The sequence below is a fragment of the Peromyscus leucopus genome, chromosome 1, assembly GCF_004664715.2.
Source record: "Peromyscus leucopus breed LL Stock chromosome 1, UCI_PerLeu_2.1, whole genome shotgun sequence".
Lineage (NCBI taxonomy): Eukaryota > Metazoa > Chordata > Mammalia > Rodentia > Cricetidae > Peromyscus > Peromyscus leucopus.
Window position 1 is genome coordinate 78,690,748 of NC_051063.1, and position 26,342 is coordinate 78,717,089.

Here is a 26,342-nt window from a genome sequence, read left to right on the forward strand (position 1 = left end):
GCCTGGTGGTAGTTTTAATTTTAAATAGAAATACCTCCCTCTCTCAAATGAAATGACATACCAAATTTGACTAATGAAACATACTAAGACAGTGTCTATATTGTCTCCAAACTCCTAGGATCAAAGATCCTCCTGCCTTAGCTTGTCAAGTAGCTGGATGTATACTATTCACCTGGCATATTGGTAATTTTTATAGACCTGGTTGGCTTGCAAGCTATACAATTCAGACAACAACTTCTCTTTGAGTCACAAGTGCTAATACTATTGGGGGAGGAATTCATCACTTAGCAGGCCAGTTCACTTGTCATCTCTTAGCCTACTGTGCCAGCAGTATGGGAGGCACAGCCCATGCCTGGCATTGCCTGTGCATGGCCAGTGTTGGTGGTGTAGATGGTGCTGTACTTGTAAATGGCTTAGTAAGGGAGTTGGTTGAAGTGCTTCAGTTTCCACAGGAGTAAAGGATTGGCTGGAGGTCTCCAGACCTTTCGCAGTTAAACACAAAACATGTTAAAATGTGAGCCTGTTGTCTTAAAATGCTTTTGGGGAAGGGAGGCAAGTAGGAGTTTCCAGGTAGATAATGCCAATGATGGTTCAGACATGCTCTGCAGATACTCACCTTTTTGCTCACAGGCTGTATGAAGTGTTTTTTGTTACTATTATTACTTAAAACTTCTTATGAGACTGGGTGTGTAATCAGGGTTGACCTAAAGCTTGTCATCTTCCTGCCTCATCCTCCTGAGTGCTGAGACCACAGGCATGTGCCCCTGACTACAGCTGTTCTGCTGGGTGAAAAGGAAGTGGAGTTGGGAGATCCACGTGCAAGAGGGAACCCATCAGTATTCAGGGTCGGTTGGTCGGTCAGTCTCTGTCTCTCTCTCTCTCTGTCTCTCTCTCTGTCTCTCTCTCTCTCTCACCTTTTTAGACACGTTTTCAGCCAGGGTTAGACCAGGCTGGCCTCAATTGAAGAGATCCACCTGCCTCTGCCTCCCTACTACTGAGATTAAAGGCGAGTGCCACCATGGCCTGGCTCAAGGGCCTCACCTCTTACCCTGGGCATCTCTACTCAGTCTGTTCTCTGCTAATTGGTATAGGTTGAACTTGAGTGTGTGCCAAGCTTTGTTTTCAGCTGCACATTCATCTTTATTGGCTCTTCCTGTGAGATTGAAAGCTGACTGTATGTAGAACTTCTGAAGCATCTTCAGAAACCCCAAGAGTCCTCTATTAAATTAACATCTGGCTAATTAATCAGCCAAGGGTGTCCAGATTGTATATGTAGGGTCTCTAAGCCTCCTAGAATCTGTTTGCTCTGCCTATTCAATCTTTCTACAGTTGTATTTTGAATTGTTTTTCTTCTTCTTAACATAAATAATTAAAATTACCTGGCATGCATTTGTAGAAGATAACTAAAACTGGGTTTTAAGCCAGAAGGAAAATCCTCTTCTTTTTCTGGCTTGGATTGTGCATTTGAAGAATGTTGAACCAACGTGTTTGGGAGGTAAATTACTCTTGTTGTAGATGGTACCTGGAAGGAGCTGGGAAGCAGAAGCACTTTATTGATGTTTTCTCAAATTCTTTTGTCAGGCATCTGAAGAAGCTTCCCTCAGGGCACTGGAAAGTCTGATGACAGAATTTTTCCATGATTGTACAACCAATGAAAGAAAACGTGAGATAGGTAAGTGAAATTTGGGGAAGAAGGAATTGATACCCTTGGCTGGTCAAACCTGCATGTACCCCTTGAGTTCTGGGCTTTGCTCTGGTGCTACTGGTTGGTGGCAGGTGGGGCCTGCAGACCTAATTACAAGGGCATAGTGATTGGTTCTCTTTCCTTTCGGTCAAGTGGAAAGCCTCTGTTTTGTTTCTAATCTTAGCAGTGTTGTTGTAAGAAGCCCACAACACTTAATTTCAAACAAGAACAACTTATGAAAGTATCTGAATGAACGCCTGAGACAGTGAGTGGTCTTTGAATCCCTTACTGGTCTACCTTTGGAGCCTTCCAGCCTTTTCTTCCTTTTTGTCATGGTTACCTTTCCCATTCTGCAGTTTTTGTGAATAAAGGCTCTGCAACAGAGAGAACATGTAGGTGTAATCACTTGCTGTCTCGGGGCCTCAGCATGTTTGAGAACCCACGTTTGGCTTTTTATGTTCATTAACACAGCTATGTTAATCAAACATACTAGAAAGAAATAATTTATTCAAGTGTCACGTCCTGCCTGCCTCAGGGACATGACCCACTGTGCTGCTCAAGCAGTCTGTTCCCCTTTGGATCCTCTCTTAACCTTGGATTTGAGTGAAAGGTGCTTTCTTACTACTCTGTACTCTGTAACCATACTTATTGCTTACCTTTCTCTAAGGTCTGTCTTTGGCTCAGAACCCTACAGGCTCATTTCTGTCTCCATTGGCTTGACTCATGTTAGCCAGCTAAACCTCTTGGTCCTGTTTGTCATCCAAAGTCTACTTGGGGTGGAGACTCTTACGGGTGGCTAAGACATCTTGCTATAGGCTGTTTTTTGCTAGCCTCCTTGAAGCATTGTGTCATCTGATAGTTGGTACTCTCGATAGCCTGCACCTTTCTTTTCTGGGAGAGTACATTGTAGAGAAGTAGAATAGACAGAGGACCACTGATGGTTGCTGAGTCCAGGAGATGAGCGGTGTTTGCCTAGAAGACTTGCCCTGCTTGCTACTCTGGTTCTCTATACTGATTATCCTCCTGACCCAGTGTGATCACCTCATTAGTTTATGGTACTAGTGTACTTTGTATTTATAGTGAAAATACTAGATATAAATTTTACCAAAAAAGGTAGATCTTCCTCTATGTTAGTCTCCTATAATCTTCCACTCTGATTTCTTCAAATTCTTGTCGCTGGCTTTCATTTTTGATTTGCTCATTAAATCTTGCTCACATTTGCATATTCATGGGTTGAAAGTGGAACCTTGTATAAGATTTTTATCTGAATCGAACTTTTATGCAGACTAGGGTTATAGCTTAGTGGAAGAGCACTTTCCTTGCATGGGCCCTAACATTAGCAACACAAAGAGTCCATAAAACAACACATATTACAGATGTTCAGTTGAAATGCTGGCTAATTGGAACTGTTCTGTACCAGTTGGTCAGTCTTGTGCATCTCTTTGTACCTGGTCATTGTGGCTTAATCTGAGTGTGTGACTGGACGCATTGTTTGCTTTTGTTGTTGTCTTCATAAAAGCCACAGGCTTTGCCTGTTGACGTAAGGGAACAGAAGGAAGCCGTGCCATAATAAGGCCCTTCTACCCACCTGCCTGCCAGACAAGTTAGAGCGCGCTCGGGAGGTTAATAGAGTAGGTAGTGGGGACACATGATGAGACCAGCTGTCCTTTAACAGTGGAGGAATGAAGGGAGCAGTATATACAGTAGTGGTTTGCTGTGACCAGGCTCAGGGATCAGCTGGCTTGAGCCCAGCATGTCATTTCCAGCTATGACTCACATTATCTGGTTCGCTTATGTCTGTGTTACATAAAAAAAACTTTTTAATTATCAGGACATGCCATCATCTTTCACAGAATTTTTAAGATTTAAGAAAATTATTTTTATTTTATGTCTATGAGTTTTGCCTGCACATATGTCTGTGTACTATGTGCATGGAGGAAGTTAGAAGTGGGTATGGGATCCCCTGGAACTGGAGTTGTAGGAAGTTATGAGCTGCTATGTGGGTGCTGGGGATTGAACCTAGGTCTTCTCCAGGAGCAGTCAGTGCTGAACCATTTCTGTAGCCCTTCTGTAGAGTGGCTAGTGAGGCTGCCTTTTTGCATTTAGTTAGGGTTGCAAGGCAGGCAGAGAACTGAAGTGTCTTCATGGCGACCTTGCATAGGCCAGGCTTGCTGGCAGGGTCCGTGGCTAGTGCATAGATCAAGGTGGTTAACAAGCATTGTGCCTACAGGTGATGGTGGGTAGCTAAACTAATAGGGGTGGGTAGCTTATTAATTGTGACTTTTGGCTTATGCTGTCAGTGGTCTGAGAGGAGAAGAGCCATTTTTCTTTTTTCTTTTGGTTTTTTGAGACAGGGTTTCTCTGTGTAGTTTTGGTGCCTGTCCTGGGTCTTGCACCGTAGAGCAGGCTGGCCTTGAACTCACCATGATCTGCCTGGCTCTGCCTCCCGAGTACTGGGATTAAAGGCGTGCACCGCCGCCCGGCGAGAAGAGCCATTTTTAATTGACTGGATGTACAGTCAGAGCTGCTCTGGTAACTCTTAGGGTTTTTACTTTTGATTTTTACTTATTTATGTATTTTGTGTCATCATCATCATCATCATCATTATTATTTTGTTTTTTCAAGACAGGATTTCTCTGTGTAGCTCTGGCTGTCCTGGAACTCACTTTGTATACTAGGCTGGCCTTGAACTCACAGAAATCTGCTGGCCTCTGCCTTCTGAGTGCTCGGATTAAAGGCGTGCACCACCACCACCTGGCTATGTCTTATTATTTTTAAGTTTTATTATTATTTTATCTTATCTTATTATTTTTAAAAATATAATTGATTTATTTATTTTTATTTTTATGTGTATGGGTGTTTTGCTTTCACCCATACACTGTGTACATTTTCATGCCTGGTATCTATGGAGGCCAGAGGAAGTTCCAGTCCCTGGCACTGGAGTTATAGACAGTTGTAAACCACCACATGGCTGCTGGGAATGTTACTTTTCTCTTCCGATTCTCTAGCCTTCATGTTGCCTGAGTGCAGGCAGTATGGATATCACTGAAGAATGGTAGAACATTATGTGTGTAGCTTATGCCTGTAGGGACTAGTTGGCATCATTTACATTTTGGATAGGCTTGCTGTCCCACATAGAGCTTAAACAAGAGCTTGAGCAATAGGCCTCTGTTCTCAAAAGGTATCTTTAGGAAAGTCAGTGGCTTTGAGATGTCAGGGTACACTGCCTGTGTTGATGGTACCCCCAGAGTCAAGAGTAAGTACTAACTGCATAATCCATTCACCTGGGTTTTGTGCTTGTTTGTTGACACCATTTGCATTATATGGGAAGGTAGGAATGTTTTCAAAATGATGGCAGCCTGGTCTTGTATTAATTTCATGTATTTTTATAGTTGTTTTGTTAACTTTTCTAGAGGAGCTTCTTAATAACTTTGCCCAGCAAGTAGGAGCCTGGAGATTCTGCTTGTATTTTCTGTCCAGCACAAGGAATGACTATGTGATGATGTACAGCTTAACGGTTTTTGAGGTAAGATGTTGGGTCATTTCATATTCCTGAAAACCATAGTGAAATTGTATACCACGGCACCAGGCCTTCCCTTTAATGAGGACTGGGAAACAGTAGCTTGACCCACCCTCTTGGCACCCCTGACTAGTTGCCTAGTGTCTGGGGACACCTTTTTGTCTATGGCTCCATAAAGATTGGGCAGGCGGTTGGCTTTCTGGTATTGTTAGGTCATGTTTGGTGATTTACCTTTTTCTTTTATCATTGGAAAGACAAAGATGACTAAATGTTTTGTAAGGAGAGTGGTTGTTCTGCCATCATCTTCCAACGCCAGACACAGTCATGCTAACTCCTGTCTTCTGTGCATGCTCACAGCACACTCTTTCCCACTCTCCTTGCTGTGACTGTAGAGAGTAGCATCTTGATTATGTGCCTCAAGCTAGCTTCAAACTCACCACCTCCTGCCTCAGTCTCCCAGGTGATTGGATTACAGGTGTGTGCTGTCGTGTCTGGTTTGTTCACTTATATTGGGACATTACAGTTGTTACTGTCACTCTTTGGTGGCCACTTGGCCAGTAAGACGTGTTGGAGACAATGATATAACAGCAAGTTTGTTTGTACAACTTTAGTTACTCAGTAGGTCTTCCTAGAGATAGGATTGTTGTGTCCTAAGATATCAGTATTTGTATTTCTCTTTTGTTAAATGTCCTAAACTGTTAGAGGAGTGTGTGTGTGTGTGTGTGTGTGTGTGTATGTGACATGTTATAACGAACTATAGAATTAAAAACAAGTTATTTTGTGTACAGCTCATTAAAGGATATGTATTTGTTTTTCAGAATCTGATCAATAAAATGTGGCTTGGGGTCCCATCTCAGGACAAGATGGAAATCCGTAGCTGCTTGCCCAAACTTCTCTTGGCTCACCATAAAACCTTACCTTACTTTATCCGGAACAAACTCTGCAAAGTTATTGTTGATATTGGACGCCAAGATTGGCCCATGTTCTACCATGACTTTTTCACTAACATTTTACAGGTAAGGATCTACTCTGGGGAACTATCTTACAGATCGTTTGTTTGTAGAAGTGATTATATCCCTTGTCTTGAGTTTGCCGGTTAGTTGTTGGGGCTGCAGTAGTAAATGTTGCAGGCTGGATTAGTACATTAGCTTCCTTTATGCTCTTGTTCCTTTGCGTAGTGGAGGAGAAGGAAGAAGAATACGCCTAGCTGCTTTGTTAGCTTCTGTGATGTTCTGCTCAGCAAACCTTTGAAAGCCTGGCTCCTGATACCCTGGGTGTTGAGGTGAAAGGAGGGTTCCAGTGGTTTCAGAATTGAGTCAGGAAATAATCATAAGCAGTAACTAGCCATTCTTAGGAGAATTATTGTGCTGCTGAGCTGTGTGTTACACAGACCTGGGAGTTGTGAGGTGAGTGGTAAGGTGTGGGCAAGGGATGGGTCTCACCGTTCTTTCATTGGAATTGAAGAAAAGTAGTTTTTATTTTTCTCTTACTTTAGTGTTATGATTTTTGAGATGAGGTCTTGCCAAAACTCATGAAGCTCCTGTCTCATCTTCTTGAGTGCTAGAACTGTGTAGTGGGCGTTGCCGATGTAGAGGAACATGAGGCATCCTTTGATGTTGGAATCCTGAGTCTTGTTGGAGTCTGGATCGTAGAGGGGCAAGAAGAGAGGACAGGAGACGGGACAGCTGCCATTGGGAGGCTCTGGGTCAAGCTGTGGCCTTATTTGTTGGATGAAGGAGCAGTGCTGGGGAGATGGCCAGGAGGTTTTGGCCAGTGACTGATGCAGGGCTTTCAGAAGGGAGGAGTCCAGATCCTAGGTTAGGACTTTCCAGAGCTATAATTTTCTAACGTTTTGTCTGCTGTCTGTAAAGTCATTTGGATGCTATAGCAGTGCAGGCATTGAGCATCTGGATTGCTTCTCATCGTGCCACAAATTTGGTATATTTGGTTGTTTCACACAGTGATTCATTACCTACAGATTTATGGCAGTAGGTGCATCTCTTCAGCAACCTAGGTATTCAACACCAGCCTGTGCTGGCCATGCATGTGATGGAGCCATAGCAGTGGGCAACTGTCACTCTTCCCCCTTGTCCTTGGGCATGGTCCCAGCCTTGCTTGTTACTGTACTATTTACATACTGTACTTATACTAGGTTTGGGGTGCAAGGAGACCTTCAGTGCTTTCAGAATTTAGTTGGGAAGGAGGCTTTGAGCTGAGCAGAGGTCTTACCTGGTGAATTGAGGTGTGTACCACTTGAGAGATGGGTTCAGAAGGCTATGACCTGTGGCTAGATGCCTTCCAACACTGGTAGTCCTGAACCTGTGCATACTGTGTTATTTCTGAACACACATACTTAGGCAAGTAAGTTCAGTTTTTAAATTGGGTACAGCATAAATTACTAATAACAAGTAATGATAAAATAGAATAGTAGCCTGTACCACCTGGACACATTAGACTCATACCTGGATAGATTGGCACATGCTGACATAAGATTTTACTGTGCTACCCAGAATGGCGTGCGATTTAAAGCTTATTGCTACTTTTGTTTTGGGAGGGGGGTGGACAACACAGGGTCTCTCTATGTAGCCCTGTCTGTCCTGGAACTCACTTTGAAGAGCAGGTTCGCCTTGAACTCAGAGAGATCTTCCTGCTCTACTTCCCTGGTGCTGAGATTAAAGGCATGCGCCACCACTGCCTGTCCTAGCTTATCAGTTCTTAATTCTGGACATTTTTGTTTAATATTTTTTTATTTCATGGAATTATGAATGACTGAAACTTGAAAGTGAGACTTGTAACAAGTACTTGCCCATATGGAAGCATCAGGAAAAATACTAAAGTAAACAGAGAAAATACTTGGAGGTGAATTCATTTTTATGTCAGTGGTGGCCTGTGAGAAGGAAGCAGCTAGGGATTGGGAGGCAGAGAGCCACAGTTCTGACAGTGGCAGATGAGAGGTGCTGCTTCCTTCCTGGTGGGACTAGTTCTGGTGGTAAAGCACAAAACATTCTTTGTCAGCCTTATAAAGGCTCTTTAATTCATTAAAGGGTTTTATTTGTGAAGTGAAAGGTTTGGAGCTTATACTTTTCAGAATCCTTTCTAATCACTTTCCACTTGCTACCCATGTGAACTAGTCAGTGGCACTTCCTACCCATGTAACTAGTCAGTAGTACTTTTTACCCATTTAACTGGTTAGTGGCACTTGCTACTCATGCGAACTAGTCAGTCTGGCCATGGGTGATGGTGCTCAGTTGTTGGCATTTCTAGTAGTCTGTAGTAAAGCAAGTTTTTCTTTAGGGATTGATAAACAAGACCAAACTGGTTCTAGAATAAATTTCTCTGTCAGTGGTCCTTAGATAATCCATCTAAAGTTTCTTTTGGCTCAGTTCTCTTCTGATCTGACTGATTTGCAGTCAAAAATATAATTGTTACAGTTGGTGGGGAATTTGCAATTTATGTTGTGGTAGTTTATACCCAGAACTAATTTACAGCTCTGCATTGCTCATACCTTTCTAGGCCACTGGAAAAGGAAGTAATAAGTTGAAATTGACCGTAGTCTGGGCCAGCACACCTTTTTGTAAGATTGTTCTTCAGATTTCTGAAGTCTGTTGAGCCAAACCTTTAGACATATTTTGTCTGAAGCCAGATTACTAAGGGACAAGCAGCGCTGGAAAGGGGCTACCTCTTCCCTGATAGGATGTGTAGTGGCGGACAGTTGAACCTTTCAGGTTCCCTGGAAACCAGAGGTACTTGTCTGCTAAGTCAGGTGGAAAAGCTAAATTAAATAAAACACAGAAGCTAAACTGTGTTTAGAATTTTAATTATATATTTAATTAATTGCCTTTCTTGATACAAGAGCAACAAAGGTGCAGAATTGCACATTTTCTCCAGTTGTTTTGAGTAAAGGATTGCTGGGAGGGGCGGAGGGGGGTTCTGGGGGGAGGGCAATAGTAAAAGACTGCCTTAGTTCCTTAGTTTATTTAGTTGATCCTGTGTCACTCTTCTTACTCTTTGAATTTCACCCCAGAACTGTTTAGCCTGGAAGTCACAGAGATCTGCCTGCCTGCCTCTGCTTCCCGACTGCTGGCCTCAAAGGAGTGTGCCGCCTCACCTGGCTCCTTTTCAGTTCTTAGTCATCTGGCACATTCTCATGTTTTAACCTTGATTATATCAAAATGCTCAGAAACATTGACAGTCAATTGCTCTGCAATGGCTCCTCACCAGATTATCAGGTACTAGCTGCAGTTGTGTCGGGAACTGAAACCCAGACGTTTAGCAAGGACAAATTAGAAGTTGTTGCATTCTGCTGTGACCAGCTAGAGTGGCTGACAGGAAAGAAGAGGCTAGAGAAAGCAGCTGCAGCTGTAGAGATAGCTGAGCAGTCTACAGGAAGTGCCCTTTTGGTAGAGGAGGAGGGAAGGTCACACACCCATTCTGTGAGCCTCAGGAAGGAAGACGCTAAAGTCAGTTCAGCTTTGCTTTGTAACCCAAGCTAGGAAGCTTAGAAAGGTGGGACCTTGGCTTAACTTTGACAGAATGAGGCCCAAGATAACCCTGGCTACAGGTCGGGGAGTCAAGGCAAACAGCGAGGTCCAAATTCTTAAGCCCTCAGAGGTGAGAAAAGTCTCAACAGGAATAGAAAGGGAGCTTAGAAAGCAGAGAGGGAACAAGATCTCCCCTCTAGCAGAGGGTTTAACCAGCCTCTTCCGTGCTCGATAGGCTGCTTAGAGACTGGCTTAAAGGCACCTGGATGATGAATAAAGGGGAGAGAACAAGAGTGTCCCTTTCTTCTCTCCAGAGCCTGGTGGACCCAACAGGGAAGGCCAGTTAGTATTTTCACTCTATATATTAATGTGGGAGGCAACTAGGACAATGGTTCAGTCATTCTTACCATGATTTTTAAAAGATTTTTTATTTGTACACACACACACACACACACACACACTCCCTCAGAGGCCCAAAAGAGGGCATTGGATCCCTTGGAGCTAGAGTGACGGGGTTTGAGCCACCAATATGGGTGCTGGCAATTGAACTCAGGTCCTCCAAAAGAGCATTATGCACTCTATTTAAAACTTATTTGTTATTTTTACTGGTGTGTATATGCATGTACCTGTGTGAGTCTATATGCACCGTGTGCATGCAGATGCCCTTCGATGTTGTTTCATCCTCTGGAACTAGTGTTACAGGCAGTTAGGTGCCACCTGATATGGGTGCTGGGAACTGAACCAGGTCCTCTGCGTGAGCAGTGAATATTCTTAGGCATGGAGCCATTTCTGAGCAGTAAATACTCTTAGGCATGGAGCCACATTTCTCCAGACCTGCAATATATACTCTTAATTGCCACCTCTCTAGCCACTCTTAAGATTTTTATTCAGAATGGGTGGCCTTCGGTAGGGTCTGCTCTTTGCTTCTCTCTCAGCTGCAGCCTCCTCCTCTTCCTCCTCCTTTCATTTCTTCTTTGGAAGTGTGTTCATCTTCTACCAGCTTTCTCATTAGGAATTTGTGGGCCATGTGTAGAAGGAGGTAGGCCCAGGAGTTTCACAGCATCTGTCACTCCTGTTGTGATGTAGGAACAGCAAAAAAGACAAGAGAGAGGGAGTTCCAATGTTTATACCAGGGTGTGGGGCAGGAGCCAGAAGGGCAAGGAAACCAGCCAGGTGATGATGAAAACGATGCAAAGATAAGGAAGATGCTTTTGTAGGTGGTTTCCATGCCGTGTAGTTAAAGTGGACTGACTCTAGTGGGTGATCAGAAAACTATGGTAAGATTCACTGCTCAGACAAAATTGACAAACCAGGAGAGGCTAAGAAGAATGGTGGTGGCCAGTTGGTGGATGATCTGTTTCTTAAAGTTCAGTTGCTTGACATCAGAGGCAGAAGAGCAGGGACCAGTAGAAAGGAACTTGAGTCATGAAGTATTTCCGGTACTGGGTGATGCTCTGGCTGGGGTGTCCCTCTCAAACTTTGCTCATGCCTTAGAGCCATGGTTTATCCACAAGAATTGTCATGCCAGCAACAAAGGTAACCAGGAGCCTGGGTCAGTCCTGGATGGAGCAGTGGTGGAACCATCATCATAACTGGTGGCTTGAGAGCTCTCTTTGCCAAGATGAAAGCCCTACCTCCACCTGCTTGGGCCTGTTCCACTGGTCAGAAAGAAGTGCCCCAAGGTGGTACTGGGTTGCTCACAGCTAAGCTTCTTCACCATTTAGGAGGGCAACTGATGGTACAGCCATATACAGCTCATAGAGGTATCAAATGATGAGAAAGAAAGAGCAAGGCAGTTAGGCTTTGGCACCACTTCATCCATCTCAGTCTTCTGGATCGGTACAGGTTCAGTTCACATGCAGTATAACCGTTTCCATCAGATGTAATCATAAGATTTGGTGTAGCTCCCACCTTCCTTCTTCCTCCTCCTGCAGCTAGGGAGCCAACCAGGGCTGAGTCCAAGTACAGCCAGGGAGAGAAAGCAAGAATGATTACTTTCTTCTTTACTTTTGTTTCTTTGAGACAGGCTCTGACTGTGGCCCTGGTTGGCCTGGAATTCTTTATGCAGACCAGACTGTCCTTAAACCAGTGGTCCTTTCTAACATTGTGACCTTTTAATAGTTTTTCATGTTGTGGTGACCCCCAACCATAAAATTATTTTTATCGTTACTTCATAACTGTAATTTTGCTACTGTTATGAATCGAAATGTAAATATTGGTGCTTTCTGATGGCCTTGGGTCATGACCCACAGGTTGAGAACCACTCTCTTAAATTCACAGAAGTCTGCCTATCTGCCTCCCGAGTGCTGGGATCCAAGGCATGAGCCTCCGTGTCCAGCAAAGTAACTTTGTCTTTATTATGCTTCAGGTCCTGTGTGTTTAGCCTCTAGCACTACAAAAAAAAAAAGTTTTCCTTCTACCTACCTACCTACCTACCTACCTACCTACCTACCTACCTACCATCTCCTCCCTCAGGATGGAACCTAGGGTCATGCAATGCTAAATGAACCCTTTACCATTGAACTTTTTTTTTTGACAGGGTCTTGCTATGTAGTCCAGGCTGCCCTCAAATTCATGATCTTACTGCTACCTCTACTTGCTGAATGCTGATATTACAAGTGTGTGCCACCATGCCTAGTGATGGCTTTCTTTTTTCACTTGACTTCTTACCTGACCTTTCTTCCCTCTGAATAAAGAGAACAAGATTTCCGATGGATTTTTTTCCATGTTGTAGGGTGTCCCGCATCTGTGAGGAGCAGAGGCATTTCATGATAAAGAAAAGGGAACATGTGGGCTGGAGAAAGAAGCATGGCAGTCTAGAGCGCTTACATTACAGAAGAGTAAGGTTCATTCAGTTCCCAGTATCATCAAGTGGCTCACAGTCTCAGGGGAGATGATGGACTCTGCAGGCACTTAGACACTTATGGTGCATATAAATTCACATAGGTGTACACACACACACACAAATCTTAAAGGTAAATCTTGCCAAGTAGAGTATTTGGCAGAATATTCTCAACTGAAAGGTTAAGTGCTTAGGAGCTGGCCAGTGGATAAGAGTACTTGTTGCTCTTACAGAGGACCCAGTGCCCATGTGATGGCTCACAACCAACTGTAAACTCCAGTTCTAGAGGCTTTGATTCCTTGTTCTGATCTGAGAGGGCACCAGGCACCCAGGTAGTACTTGGACATAGTCACAGGCAAAACACTAATACACACAAAAATTAACCCCCTCCCTTTAAAAACAGTACGTTCTTAGTTGAAAATAGAGATAAAAGAGGGGAAGGAGAAAGGAAGGGAAATTCTCAGAATAGGCTTGAGAACCCAGAATTCTCCACACAGGCTTAAAGAGAGTCTTTTCTACTTTATTTTAGCCAAACATTACACTGAGGCAGACATTATTTGAGTGTGTTAGAAATAGTTGAATTTTGTACAAAATAGAGAAAATGTAGAATTAGGAAGTTTTAGCATTCAGGAGAGAGTTTTTATAGGGAGCACAGCACCTCCCTCCTTCCTTCCTTCTCCTTTTTTTCCCCTTCTTCCTCTTCTCTGATTGGCTCTTGGGTAGCCTCCTAAACTCCTGCCTGTGCCTCTAGATTTCTGGGATTATAGGCAACTGCCGGCTTTCTTGAGCTGCTTCTGAGCATAGTGGGATTGCCCTTGGATTCCCATTACTGAGTTTAATAAATTATTTGTGTGTGTGAAGGAGGGGAGATAGAATAAGAGCGAAGATGTATGGGCGCACACTCAGTGTTCATGCTCTGTCAAGTTAGGTCAACTTTCAGGAATGGGTCTCTCTCTCTGTTGAGGATTTTAACTTCAGCTAGATCATCAGTTTTGTGCAGCAAGTGCTCCCTCCCCACCCCGCTCAGAGCCATCTTGTTATTTCCCAGCTGTTTTTCTTACTCTTTTGGGATGGATGGACTGTTCTGTAGTCTGTGATGGGAAGAGTTACTTTCCAGGGAAAGGGTGGTGTGCCTTGGGTTGGTTGAAATGAAGAGTATCTGGTTTGTCTTAATGCAATTCCTAAGTGTCCTCTTTTCTAAAGCTTAGAAACTTTGTGTATCATAAGTAAAACAGCCAGGGAAGAGCTGAATTGAAAGTGATACCTGCTTGAAGAAAAGGGTGAGGTACTCTGGAAATTGTTTGCTTTTTAATTGTGCCAAGTAGTGTAGGTCTTTGTATAGGTAACCTCTCACAAGTAGGATGCTCTAAGTAGCATCAGGCTGTTGAAAGTGTATCTCATCTCCTGCTAGAAGACAGTATCACAGGAGATAGGAATAGTTACTAAATTTATTACATGGGTATTTGAGAAACTCTTACTGTAGCCAGGCATGCCTGTAATCCCAGCATCTGAGAAGCTGAAGCAGGAGGATGACCACAAGTTCTAGGACAGCCTGGGCTACATAGTGAGACCTGTCCCCAAAACTCAATGACCATGATAGTTGTTTAATGTCATGGATGTGTGTTGCTTTGCCACATGTTTCTTTTCCTTTTTAATTAAAACCTTTGAGACCACTATGTAGTCCAGGCTGCCCTTAAACTTTTTTTTAAAAAAATTATATTTATCTGTTCTGGCAAGGGGATGAAGATTAACATGTATGTGAAGGTCAGAGGAGACCTTAAATGAGTCAGTTCTCTGTTTCCACCAGGTGGGTTCCAGGGATCAGACTTCGGTAGCACCTTTGCCTGCAGAGTCACCATGCTATCTCTTGCCTTAAACCCTTGATTTGTTTGCCTTCGTCTCCTATGACTGCTGGGATTTCAAGTGTGTGATACCACACCTAGCCTTACCTCATGGTTAATTTTAAATTTTCTCGAAACATGCTAAGGTCAGAAATATAAGCTTTAGAACTATAAAGTTCATTTAACTTGAATATTGAAAAGATACCACAAATTGATCTATGCTGTCATTATCACTAGTATGAAAATATTTGTATCCCTAACATGCATATCATCATGGTGTCCTTGACAGTGAGACACTATAAAAAGTGCATTGTTGGATGACTATCATAGAGTACACTTGCACATAACTGCATGGTAGGCAGAGCCTGATCTATACCTAGGCTGTATGGTATAGCCTCTGGTTCCTTGGCTACAGATTTGTACCACATATTACCACACTGAATACTATAGGCAGTTGCGACACTGTGTTAAGCTTTTATGTGTCTTAACTGTATTGTATCTAAATGTGGAGAAACCACAGCAGACCTACCAGCTGGTAGGAATTTTTCAGGTCTAGTATAATCTTAAAAGACCACCAGGGTAGATGTGGTCTGTCCATGACAGAACTGTCTGTCATTCAAGTATGAGTATCTCTGTATCTCTTGGTTATTATGCAAATAACTAAACCTTGCTTGGGAATTTGGACTTGTGCAAAGATTGTCCTGTTGGTATAGGAGAGGATTGCTTCCAGCTGCTTTTTAAGTTCCTGCTGGTAGAATTTGGCCCTAACATGAGAATAAAAAGCAAAGCTTCATGAATGATCCTCTAAATTATTTTTCAGAAGTGTTGCTTGAGGTAGTCCATATGAAGTTCAGCACCTCACAGTTGAATTTTACTAATCCTCCTTGTAGCTCATTAGTTCTATGTTGCTTAGAATTTGCTTTTTCTTGTCAGTTGATCCAGTCCCCTGTGACAACCCCCCTTGGGCTGATCATGTTGAAGACAACTTCGGAAGAGCTAGCTTGTCCCCGTGAGGACCTCAGTGTGGCTCGGAAGGAGGAGTTACGGAAGCTGCTGCTGGACCAGGTGCAGACAGTGCTTGGGCTCTTGACAGGTGAGTGAGTGCCTTGGTGGTGCGTGGAGATAGGCTGGCTGCAGGTGTGCAGAGCCGAGGCCGTCTAGGTATTGCTGACTGAGGGTAAGTGTGGGAAGAGTTAGTTAGTGTGGTTTCCTAGCCTCAGGTCCACAGACTGGGGCATGGTAAGACCTCACAGGAGATTGGTAACTTAATTGCTTATAGTTTTTTCTTCATTGGTCCTCACTATGTGACTAATGAGGTAGGGGTGTGTGTGTGTATATATATATATGCATGCCAGGTCGTAGGAATGTAATTCACATGCTGATAGTGTAATTTAAGTAGGTAGGTAGCAAGCTCTGTATTTGAAGTAATTTGAATTTAAGATTAGGAGAGGTAGGAGTAGCAAGATAAAAACAATTTCCTCTGTAGAGAAGTGAGACAGGTGTGGTGTTGGCCCTCGTGCCCTAGGTTATAGTCTTATGTGGCATCTCATCCCAGTGTCGAATCAGAGTTTCATGGCAATGTGTGAGGGGAAAGAAGAGAGGCAGGAAGGTGGCAGGACCATCCCTGGAGACTGGGATGCCTTGTGGTGGAGCTTACATAACAAGGTTTGTAGATTGCTGGCCACTAGGCCCTTGAGGTGCCCGGAAGTCACTGCTGCTTGAATCTGTAATGGGAAGGTGCTGTTTCATCTTGTCTTTTCTATTTGGATATCCAAGACTTTTTCCCCTCTTTTTGTATGTTTGTTTTAGTGGTTGGCATCTGGTAGGTACTTCAAAATAGACTGAAAGAATGATGAATGATGGGGAACTTGGGTGCACTTGCTTCCCTGGCCCCATCCTTCCCTGGATCCCAGATGGAAACTCAGACCTCAGAATGTATTCATTTCAAAACAGACTTACTGTTATCAACTGGGTATTAAGTTTATAGTCGGGACTATGTCTTATGCACGTGCCCTGCATTCTATGCCTACAGACATGAAACCATCCGAGAACAGATCTCAGACACGTGCACACATTAACTTTAAACTGTGCCAGTTCAGAGGCTTAAGGGCTTTGGAAAGCCTCACAGCCATTGCCCTTATTCCAAAACATTTTTTTGTTACCCCAGAAAGCAACCCTGAGTCCACAAGAGGTCACTGTTCTCTTCTCCAGTCCCTGGCAATCACTCATCTACCTTTTGTCCATAGGGATTTGTCTGTTTTGAGCCTTTCATAAAGTGTTATAATCATATCATATCATATATCGTATCATATGACCTTTTATGTGTGGCTTTCTTCACTTAATAGGTTCTCTAGGTTTATCCATGCTATAACAATAAATATTTGGAGGGGGCAGTTTTTTTGTTTGTTTGCTTTTAGATAGGATCTCACTATGTAGCTCTGTCTGGCATGGAGTTCACTGTATAGACCAGGCTAGCTTCAAACTCAAAGAGATCTACCCACCTTTGTCTCCCAAGTGCTGGGATTAAAGGCATGAGCCACCACACTTGGCCTTTGGGAATATTTTTATGAGCTTCTGTGGTGATGTTGTGTGCCTCTGTCAGGATGCACAAAGGATCCAAACAAGTCCTGTCTTCTGGGAATTTGCACCCTAGTGGAAGAGGCAAGTAAACAGTTAAAAAGTGATGTTTTAAGAGTTGATCGATATATTGTGTGGAGGTAAATCCAAGGATTAGGAAGACTACCCGAGACATAGGACAGCTGAGTGGAAATGGGAGGAACAGACAGGTAGCAGTCAGTGGAAAGGGAAGGTTGAGATTTAGAGGAGGAGAGCAGAATGGAGGTGAGGAGGGAGGATGGTGTGTATTGAAGACACAGTATTGGGGAAGACTGGATCAGGTGAGGCTGGGAAGGAAGTGTATAAAGGCCAGGTACCAAGTTTTGTGGGCTGTGCTACTTACCTGGTAAGGAATGTATGGGGATCATTGGTAGAATTGTAGGGGTAAAGAGCTGAGTTTAGGGTATGCAAGTGGTATGACCCAGGAAGTATTTGGTTGCACTGATCTGTGATTGGATTCCTTACCTGCTTTCTGAATGCCTCCCATATAACAGTAGATCTCATGTGTAGAGTTAAAAGGAGTTTTGGGCTGGGGGACATTTGGTTGAAGCAAGGCACAACACAGTTTCCCTAGCAGAGAGAGTGAAATAGGAGAAGAATGTCAGGATAAGAATGGAAACTAGAGGAAAGATAAATATGTAAATGATGGATGGGCAGAAGGTAGCTGTAATGAACCAGAGGAAAGCAGAGAAAGAATGACAGCACATGCCAGGGAAGGGCTTGGGTAGTGTTCTAGAACCCTGGCATGTCCAGAGAGGATTAGTGACCCTTAGTAGATGCAGCAATCATGTAGCTTTAACAAAGAACAAGGTTGGAGGAAACGGTAGGGAGAAGCCACACAGCAAGATCCAGACGAAGCAGTGGAAATCCTGCACTTAGGACAGAAGTGTGCAAAATACAGCTGGGGACATGACTTCGTAGTTAAAGCACTTGCTCTGCAAACAAGAGGACTAGAGTTCACATCTCCAGAACCCACACAAATGCTGTGGAGGTGGGGTACCCCTCCTGTAATTTCAGCCTCAGCTTCCAGAGCAAGCTGGCTAGTGTACTAGGAAAGAGGCCCTCCCTTGAAAGAATAAGGTGGAGGAGCAATAGAGGAAGATTGTCAGCATCAACCCTGGGCCTTCACATGCACATGCCCACAAATGCACATGTGAACATGCACACTGTATCCATAAATGTGTGAAAAGAGATAGGTAGAAGTGGAATAGAGAGGAGGCACAGGTCTTAGCTGGAAGTAGATACAGAGAGGAAGGGATGTGTGAATACTGATATTGGATCAGTGATAACAGGAGTTTTTTGTTTTGTTTTTTGTTTTGTTTTTTATATGTTGGATTTAATATCTCTCAAATTTTTATCCTTTCTTGGTAGGTATCTTGGAAACTGTCTGGGACAAACACAGTGTTACTGCTGCCACCCCACCACCATCCCCGACCTCAGGAGAAAGTGGTATGGTCTGCTGCCCACTATGGTATTCCTGGCTAAATGACATAGGTTCTCACCTGGAAATAGCAATAGCTAATCTACCTAGGGTACAGATGTTTGTTCTCCCTAATTTGTTTTGGCCTTTCTGTCCATGTTTTCTGAGGAGCTGCCTTTGTACTGTGTTCTTCTGAGTACTTGGACTTTCTAATACAATATTTTGAACAGCACATTTTGCTTCTTTTTTGTCTGTCATGAAGACAGCACCTTTGATCTTGTGCCATCCATCTCTGTTCTGCCAATTTACTATTAAAACTTTTTACACTTATTTTTATTGTGCACACTGCACACAGAGGACAACTTTCAGAAGCTGGGGATCAAACTCAGCTTGTCAGGCTTGGAGAAAGCACCTGCTGAGCAGTTTGACCTGCCCCTGCCAGTTCATAATTGCTGTCCTTTCTGCTCTGGGACATCTTTGTTGTTTTCAGGATCCCTGGCTGTTTTGTTTGTACTGAGTTTGTTATAAGCTAGGGGCTCGAGAAGTCTGTTCTACAGAGCTGCAACCTGTTGACTGGGGGAAAAGTCATGTTGCCAGGGCAAACTGGGGACGGGACCAGTGTGCAGCACTTAGTGCTGAATTTACATTGTTCATGTAAAGAATTGAGGATGTGAGAGTAAGTCAATGAAGTCTTTAAACACTGTGTGAGTGCTTCTGCTTATACCAGATGGCCAAAGAAGCTTTCCAGGTAGAGCACAGCCTGGAGCTAGTACACACCTTCCTCTCCTGTAAAAGCTGATGTGATTATGAGAAATAGTCTTGTATTTCCCCACACTGTTGAGGAAGTGGGCTGTTGAAATCAACCCTCTATGCCCCAGGCTGTTCATGCAGCATTGATATGGACTTAGGATTCCTGCAGAAGTTTTGTTGAACTGAAAACCACCCCATGGATTTGGGTTGAAGGCTGCTCACAGAACACTACTTGTTCAATCTGCTTATTGTACTCAGATTGAAAAACATTCGTTATTTTTCACACTACTTAGAAATGGAATTCTAGAGCATATTTCAAGCCTGCAATAATGTGTGAACTTTGTGCTTAGTGACAAAGCTGTCTTCACGTATGTATTTCTGGTGGCTCAGCAGGTATACATTTTACAGTATTTGAATGATTAAACAATTTTGCAGATGTAAAGAGAACTGAGGTTTTGTAGCAATACTTGAATTTAAAAGTTTAAGTCATCAGTCCAGGTAATGAACTTGTGCAGTCTGTAGCACTGAGACACCTTGGTGTGTGTGTGTGTGTGTGTGTGTGTGTGTGTGTGTGTGTGTGTGTGTGTGTGTGGTCTTGTCCACTGGTGCATGGGTACCATGCTGCACATGTGGAGGTCAGAGGACAACTTGTCAAGAGTCGATGTTTACTTCCATCTTGCTCAAGACAGGGTTTCTTGTTTCTGTGTCTGTGCTGTGTATTCCAGTCCAGCTGGCCCCTGAGCTTCTGGGTGATTTCTCCTATCTCTGACTCTGTTCTTGCCATATGAGTGCTGGAGTTAGAGCTGTACACTGCATCTGGCTTTCTTTGTGGGCTCTGAGGGTTAGGCTGAGGTAGTTAGGGTTCCATGGCCAGTGCTTTTGCTCACTAAACTATTGCCCTAACCACCACCACCACCACCACCACCACCACCACCACCACCACCACCACCACCACCACCTCCCCATCTTCTTTTTTGTAGGTGGCTACTTATCCTCTCTGACTCTGTCTTTTTGTTTCTGTATGTCTCTCTGTCGTCCCATGAGCCAGAGGACAGTTTTGTTGGTTCTGTCCTTCCACCATGTGGACTGAACTTAGATTGTCAGACTTGGCAGAAAGGACAGTTATTTTGTAAGCCATTGCATGCCCACTTCATTTTGTGTGTGTGTGTGTTTTTTCTTTAATCCCCTTTCAAACCTATTCTCCCATTCCTTCTTTCCCATAACAGACAGAAATGTATATAATGTGTGGCTTTTTGTGAAAAGTGATTGATACCCATATATTTCACTGTGTAAATAATATGGTAGTGTTGTGTGTTCTGATGCTGACCTTTCATTCAACACTTGTCTTTTTGCTTTCTCTCCTGTGTGTGACCTGTGCCTTTAGACACAGGCCTCTGCCTGCTTGCTGCATGGGGTGTATGTCCTCAGTGTCTTGCTGGTCTTCTGACTTCACCAAGAAGCCTAGATTTCCTCCAGCTGCCCCTGTACAAAAGCCTCTATCTGTCTGCCATAGATGGGTGTGAGGTTGCTTTGGAATATGCTAGAAGAGAACAGTCATTTGACAGAAGGAGTGCTAACAGGATTCTGGAATGTCAGGTTCTGTGGCAGAGCTATGTGTTCGTTCTTGTTGCTTCTCTTGCTCTGTATGATATTTGCCAACAGTCCTATTTTGCCATTGTTAGGCTGCGTTTCTAATGACTGAGCCTGACATATCTTCATAGGCCAGTTGACCTTTTTCATTTGTTTAGAAAATCATTTCTTCATAACCATCACCTGTTTGTATGTCTGGATGCTGCTAGTGGTGGGCAACAGTTCTTTTTCACATTTAAATTTTTAGTGTTAGTTATTGTGGCTATCTTCTTAGAGTCTGCTATCTTCCTGGTTATAATCCTTTTCATCAGTGAGAAACTTATTTGGTAATGTGTTGCTAAACTCAGCAGTATTTTTTGTCAAGGTTTGTGTTTTGATTGTTCAGTAAATCTTTCCTTTGACCATGGTCAGATTCTAGTGTTTTGTTGTTTTTCTTATGAAGCTTTGTCTTTGGTTTAAGTCTGTAACTCACTTGGACATTTTTTTTTAAATATATATTTTACATTTGGTGTTCAGTATTATCTGTAGTTGGTATTGAATATAAAGCATATTGATTTTAGGTTTTGCTTTTATAGTGACTAAATTGTTTTGAGGAAAGGAGCATTCTTTGCAGTGTTTTCAAGAGGTTCGGTACTGGGTGTTGTAAAAGCATGTTTTGAATTTCCAGGTGATTTACTGAGTAACCTGTTGCAGAGTCCTAGTCCAGCCAAACTGCTGCCCCAGCCTGTCCCCGTGCTGGATGTGGAGAGTGAGTATGTCTGTTCCCTGGCCTTGGAGTGCCTGGCCCACCTCTTCAGTTGGATTCCTCTGTCTGCCAGCATCACCCCATCCCTCCTCACCACTATCTTCCACTTTGCTCGATTTGGCTGTGATACCCGGGCCAGAAAGATGGCATCAGTGAATGGCAGCAGCCAGAACTGTGTTTTGGGTCAGGAGCGTGGCCGACTTGGGGTCTTGGCCATGTCCTGCATCAATGAACTCATGTCCAAGAACTGTGTGCCTATGGAATTTGAGGAATACTTATTACGAATGTTCCAGCAAACCTTCTACCTCCTGCAAAAAATCACCAAGGATAACAATGCCCACACGGTGAAGAGCAGGCTAGAGGAGCTCGATGAGAGGTAATGAGAACAGGCGGGAGTCGTGCCCCGAGAGGGCCTGGCTGCTTGTCCCACCATGTCATATGGTGTCTGTAACCCCCTTTGGTTTCAGAATATGGGGCTACTGATAAAGATAGAAAGGTAGGTGTTCCAGAATGTTCAGGCTGAACTAGAAGGGCTTGGGTGGTTAAGGGAAATGAATTGAGTGTGAAAAGTGCTGGTGTATTGTGTAGGCCTGTTGTCTCTTTCCCCCATCCATCCACCTCCTGTCCTCCTGTCCATGTCCATGCTCTGTCCCTCTTCCTCACTGTCTGCCTACAGGTCTCATGTGTGCAAGAAGTGAGAGTTCGGCTCCTTCATAGTCGAGAACAGAAGCAGGCTGCAGAGGTACAGGGTTACATCACCCTTCTCACTTGGTACTGCTTGTTGGTTTTCACTAGTGGACTTTTCCTGAGTGCACATCTTGCAGAGTATAGGAATGCTGTTAGTATTGTGAGTGTCACGTAAATGATAGCTGTTGATCCAAGACAGGAGAAATGTTCAGGTAGGTATGGTTCAGTGGCACATACTTGCATTGCTTGGCTACTGTCCTCTTGACCTAAAATTCCCCAGGCCTATTTTTCTTGAGTACAAATAAGATGACCTCAGTGAAGTAGGCTGAGTCCCCTCCACCCCAGTGGTGCTAGGGTGGGGCCTAGGACCTTGTGCCTGCCAGACAAGTCATCCTGCCACTGGCCACAGCCTCAGCTCAGCATCTTCTTTGCTAAACAAGGTACTCCTACTGCTATGTAAAGGTGAAGGGCAACGGGCAGCATGCAGTTCTAACAATCACATGGGCTGTTGAAGCTTCAGAGCAGATGCAGTGTATTACATTAGAACATAGTCATTAGAGACTTCCTTGTGAAAAGGCTGTTAACATTGTAGTCGTTTCCAACGTGATTGTTAGTAAGTGATAACAGAGTTTAAGCTCTTTGCTTTGTTTAGAGGAAGTGTGGTAGGCTATAAAGTCAGCTGCCCCAAGTCAGGATCGTTCTTTTAAAGTGGGGAGCTTTAAGTTTGTCTGGTTAAAAATTGAGTGAAGGTTAGTTTGGTTTGGTTCATTGTAAATAAACTTTGTGTGACATTTGCCTTTTATAGTCACAAAGTACTCATAATCCAACAGGATCTTTTCCTAATAAAGTGGTGTTTTTTTTTTTTTGTTACATTTATTTATTTTGAGGTTGGGTGGGGGCACATGCTATGTTGTGTGTAGAGGTCAGAATTGCTGGAATTGGTTTTCTTTTCTACCGTGTGAGTCCCTGGGATCAAACTTGGATCTTCAGCTTTGGCAGTAAGTGCCTAAGCCGCCTCTCCACCCCCAGTAGCATTTCCCCTCATTATTTAGTAGTACCTTCCTACATGAATTTGAATGCCTCACAATTCACACAGTTTCATATCCTTTCTAGCATTGATAAAGAAAGGCCATCTTGTCTTCATATGTTAATAAAAGTGTATGTAACTGCCTATATCAACTGTGTTGTTTTGACTTGTCCTGGATCCGAAGTGAGAGCTGAGAGGTGCCTGGAAGCAGAAAGGTGACAGAAACAGTGTGTGCTTGCTTCCCAGCTCTTGATCCCTGACTAATTATAAGCCATTTAGTGCGTGTCAGTTGTTTAGGAGCTGCTTAACCAGGCCCTTGGCTTCTCTTCCTTCTTTCCTTTTCTAACTTTTACTGTTCGTTAGCATCTGTACCAGGCAGATGGGCAAGGGGAAGATGAGATGCAGGCACATCTCTAGTGTCAGCTGAGCGAAAAGCCTTGTTCTCATTTGGGTACCCCTCCTTCCTCTCTAGACAGGGTCTCATTACTCTGGTTGGCCTGGGATTTGCTGTGTAGCTCAACCTGGCATTGAACTTGTGGCGTCCCTCTCCTAGCTTTACTGAGTTTCTAGGATTAACAGCATGAGTCCCCATACCTAGCTTGCATTTTTCAGTTTGGGTTGAAGATTAAAATAGACTTGAGACTTTTCTTTTATGGGTAACAAGTATATCTCCCTTAAGGCTGCTACCTCTGAAGATCCATGTATAACCATGGAGCAGTACACATGCTGAGTAAGAAATGAGGACTTGGTGTCCCCAAGGAGTCCCTGGAGATGGCAGAAAGAAGGTGCTTTGTACTTTGCTTTCTCAGAACAACCAGTTTTAATCCTGGGCCTGTGGCTCATGTTTGTAACCCCCAGCACTGGGGAGGAAGAGGAAGGAGAGTCAGGCATGAGGATCACCAAAAAGTTGAGGCCAGCCTGGTCTACATAGTAAGTTCCAGGACATCTAGAGCTGCATAGCAGGACCCTGTCTCAAAAAAACAAAAACAAACCCCAATGGATTGATTTTAATATCTTACTGTATTAGTCAACCATCTAGAGGCCAGGCATCGTTGGCCTCGCTGAGGGAGCAGAAGACACTGGAGTTTGAGCCAGTGTGGTTCTTCTAAGGGTGCTTATCTTTTTCCTTTTTATGATTTCATGTAGCTCTGTTTTTGGCAGTTAATGATTTCAGTGTTGCTTTTAGACATTACTTAATATTCAGCCAGAGCCTAGTATGCCTAGCTACTTTTGTTGGTCTCTGAAATGGGATTTAGGAAGGTATGTCCATCTTGATTTCTATTCAGTTTCTGATATTGAGGGGCTTAAAATGCCAGTTTCTGAAATGTGAAAGTAATAATGTACTGTGTGTTTAAGAACAGAAACCTCTTACCTTTGTAACTGACTCACTGCTGTGAAGTGGCTTGGGGATTATGGGCCAACTACTACACAGTGAACAGAAAGGGCACCACACTGAGAGTGAGTGATAGCACCTTCTGCTGGGAGCTGGCTGAATGACCTTGGTGGGTCACTACCTTCTGGAGCCTCATCTATAGAGGCTTGTCTAGCTCCTACAGTCTTCTTCCCTTATATTTGAAAGTTGATTTCAGAATGGAGTAGATGTGCAGTCCTTCATTCGTTCTGGGTGTCAGGGGGGAGGACAGAAATAGGATTGTGACCTAGACGTTGTCCCCTCTGGATAGACTTCGTCTCTGTCTCTGCCTGGTGCATTTCAACTTAATGTCAGTCCGAGCCAAGACCTGCCTTTCTAAATTTGCCAGACATGAATTCACCGTCACCTCCCCAGCACCTGTTAGCAGCAGCCTCTTTCCTTTAATTGGGTGCTCACACCAGTGCGTTGGCACACAGGTGAGCTTGAGTTTGTAGCAGCAGGGCAGATAGAGTCTGAGGAGGAAAGCTGCTTCTCTGCTGTGTTTCGGTGATAGTCGAATGAAGGGGTTGCCTGTGTCGTGGGTAACTAGTGCAGGCCTTGGTGTTTTTAACTGGAAATGTGTATTTGTAGAGTTCTGAACTGAGAGAGTGTTTGGTTAAGTTTTCTTCTAAGAAACTGGTGGCTAGGTTTCTTATGTTATCCTTTGTCTTCTTGTCTCGTGCAGCTACATTGAGAAGTTTACCGACTTTCTGCGGCTCTTTGTGAGTGTTCACCTGAGAAGAATCGAGTCCTACTCTCAGTTCCCTGTGGTAGAGTTCCTGACCCTTCTCTTCAAGTACACATTTCATCAGGTAAAGCACCCAAACCGGCCTTCCTTTCCTAAACGAGGGCATCCTTCGTTAGGACCCCCCCCCCAACACTTAGAGTAGTCTTTACTACAGGAAGATGTGTGCATTCAGGCCTTCTAAGAACCCAGGGTTGTAGCTCTTGCTGTGGTGGCATAGCATCTCCAGTTTATAGAGAGAGAGACTGAGGCACAGAGGACAAGGTCTCAGGGACCTACAGTCTGTGTGGGCCAGGATTGGATTCTACAGCCCCGTCTTTACCACTGTTCTGCTAGACAAGTGGGGTAGAGGAACAGTCTGAGGTTAGGGCCTTTAAAAATATTGCTTCCCTTTTTTTGAGATTATAATATAATTACATCATTTCCCCCTTCCTTTTCTTTCCTCCAAACCCTCCTCTGTACCCTTCCTTGTTCTCTTTCAAATTCTAGATACCCCCCATTAATTGTTGTGGTTGTGGGGTGCGTGCGTGTGCGTGCGTGTTCCTAAATACAAAAGGGCTTTCTTCCTGTTGTGCAGCTGCTACTAAAGCTCTCCAGAAGACTATACAGCAAAGACTCACTAGTTAAGTTTGGGTGATAGCCAATTTTGTCCCCATTTAACAGAGGTTCTTTGAGTTCCTCTTGGATTTTAGGAGCTAGATCCATAACTACATAGCCCAGAATGACCTTGTATCTTTGGTAATCCTCTTGCCTCAGGCCCCCGAGGACTGTCTTTACTGAATTTGTATCCCATTTACCTACTACTATGTAAACACACACAGGGTTCTAAAAGGCTTTGTTAAGGTATAGTTTTACATCCATGGAATCCCCTTACTGTAATTGACTTGGAGCATGCCATCACTGAAGGTAACAGATACTCATGGATGAGCTAGAAATCACACTGACCAGATCCTCAATGAGTTCTCTTATTTTATTTTATTTTT

General features: G+C 43.7%; 1 protein-coding gene across 2 annotated transcripts in view; it reads left to right on the top strand.

Moving 5' to 3' along the window:
- The window catches only part of Xpo6 (exportin 6), a 114,775-nt gene that overhangs the window by 37,869 nt on the left and 50,564 nt on the right, over positions 1-26,342 (top strand). The window contains exons 2-9 of one of the 2 annotated variants that reach the window (XM_037210782.1): positions 1,582-1,672; positions 5,098-5,210; positions 6,023-6,220; positions 15,302-15,461; positions 18,356-18,433; positions 21,412-21,865; positions 23,290-23,418; positions 25,300-25,426. In XM_037210782.1, the coding sequence (XP_037066677.1) occupies positions 1,582-1,672; positions 5,098-5,210; positions 6,023-6,220; positions 15,302-15,461; positions 18,356-18,433; positions 21,412-21,865; positions 23,290-23,418; positions 25,300-25,426 (1,350 nt within the window). The remainder of the gene's footprint in view (positions 1-1,581; positions 1,673-5,097; positions 5,211-6,022; positions 6,221-15,301; positions 15,462-18,355; positions 18,434-21,411; positions 21,866-23,289; positions 23,419-25,299; positions 25,427-26,342) is intronic. The other variant, XM_028879886.2, reaches the window with a different exon arrangement.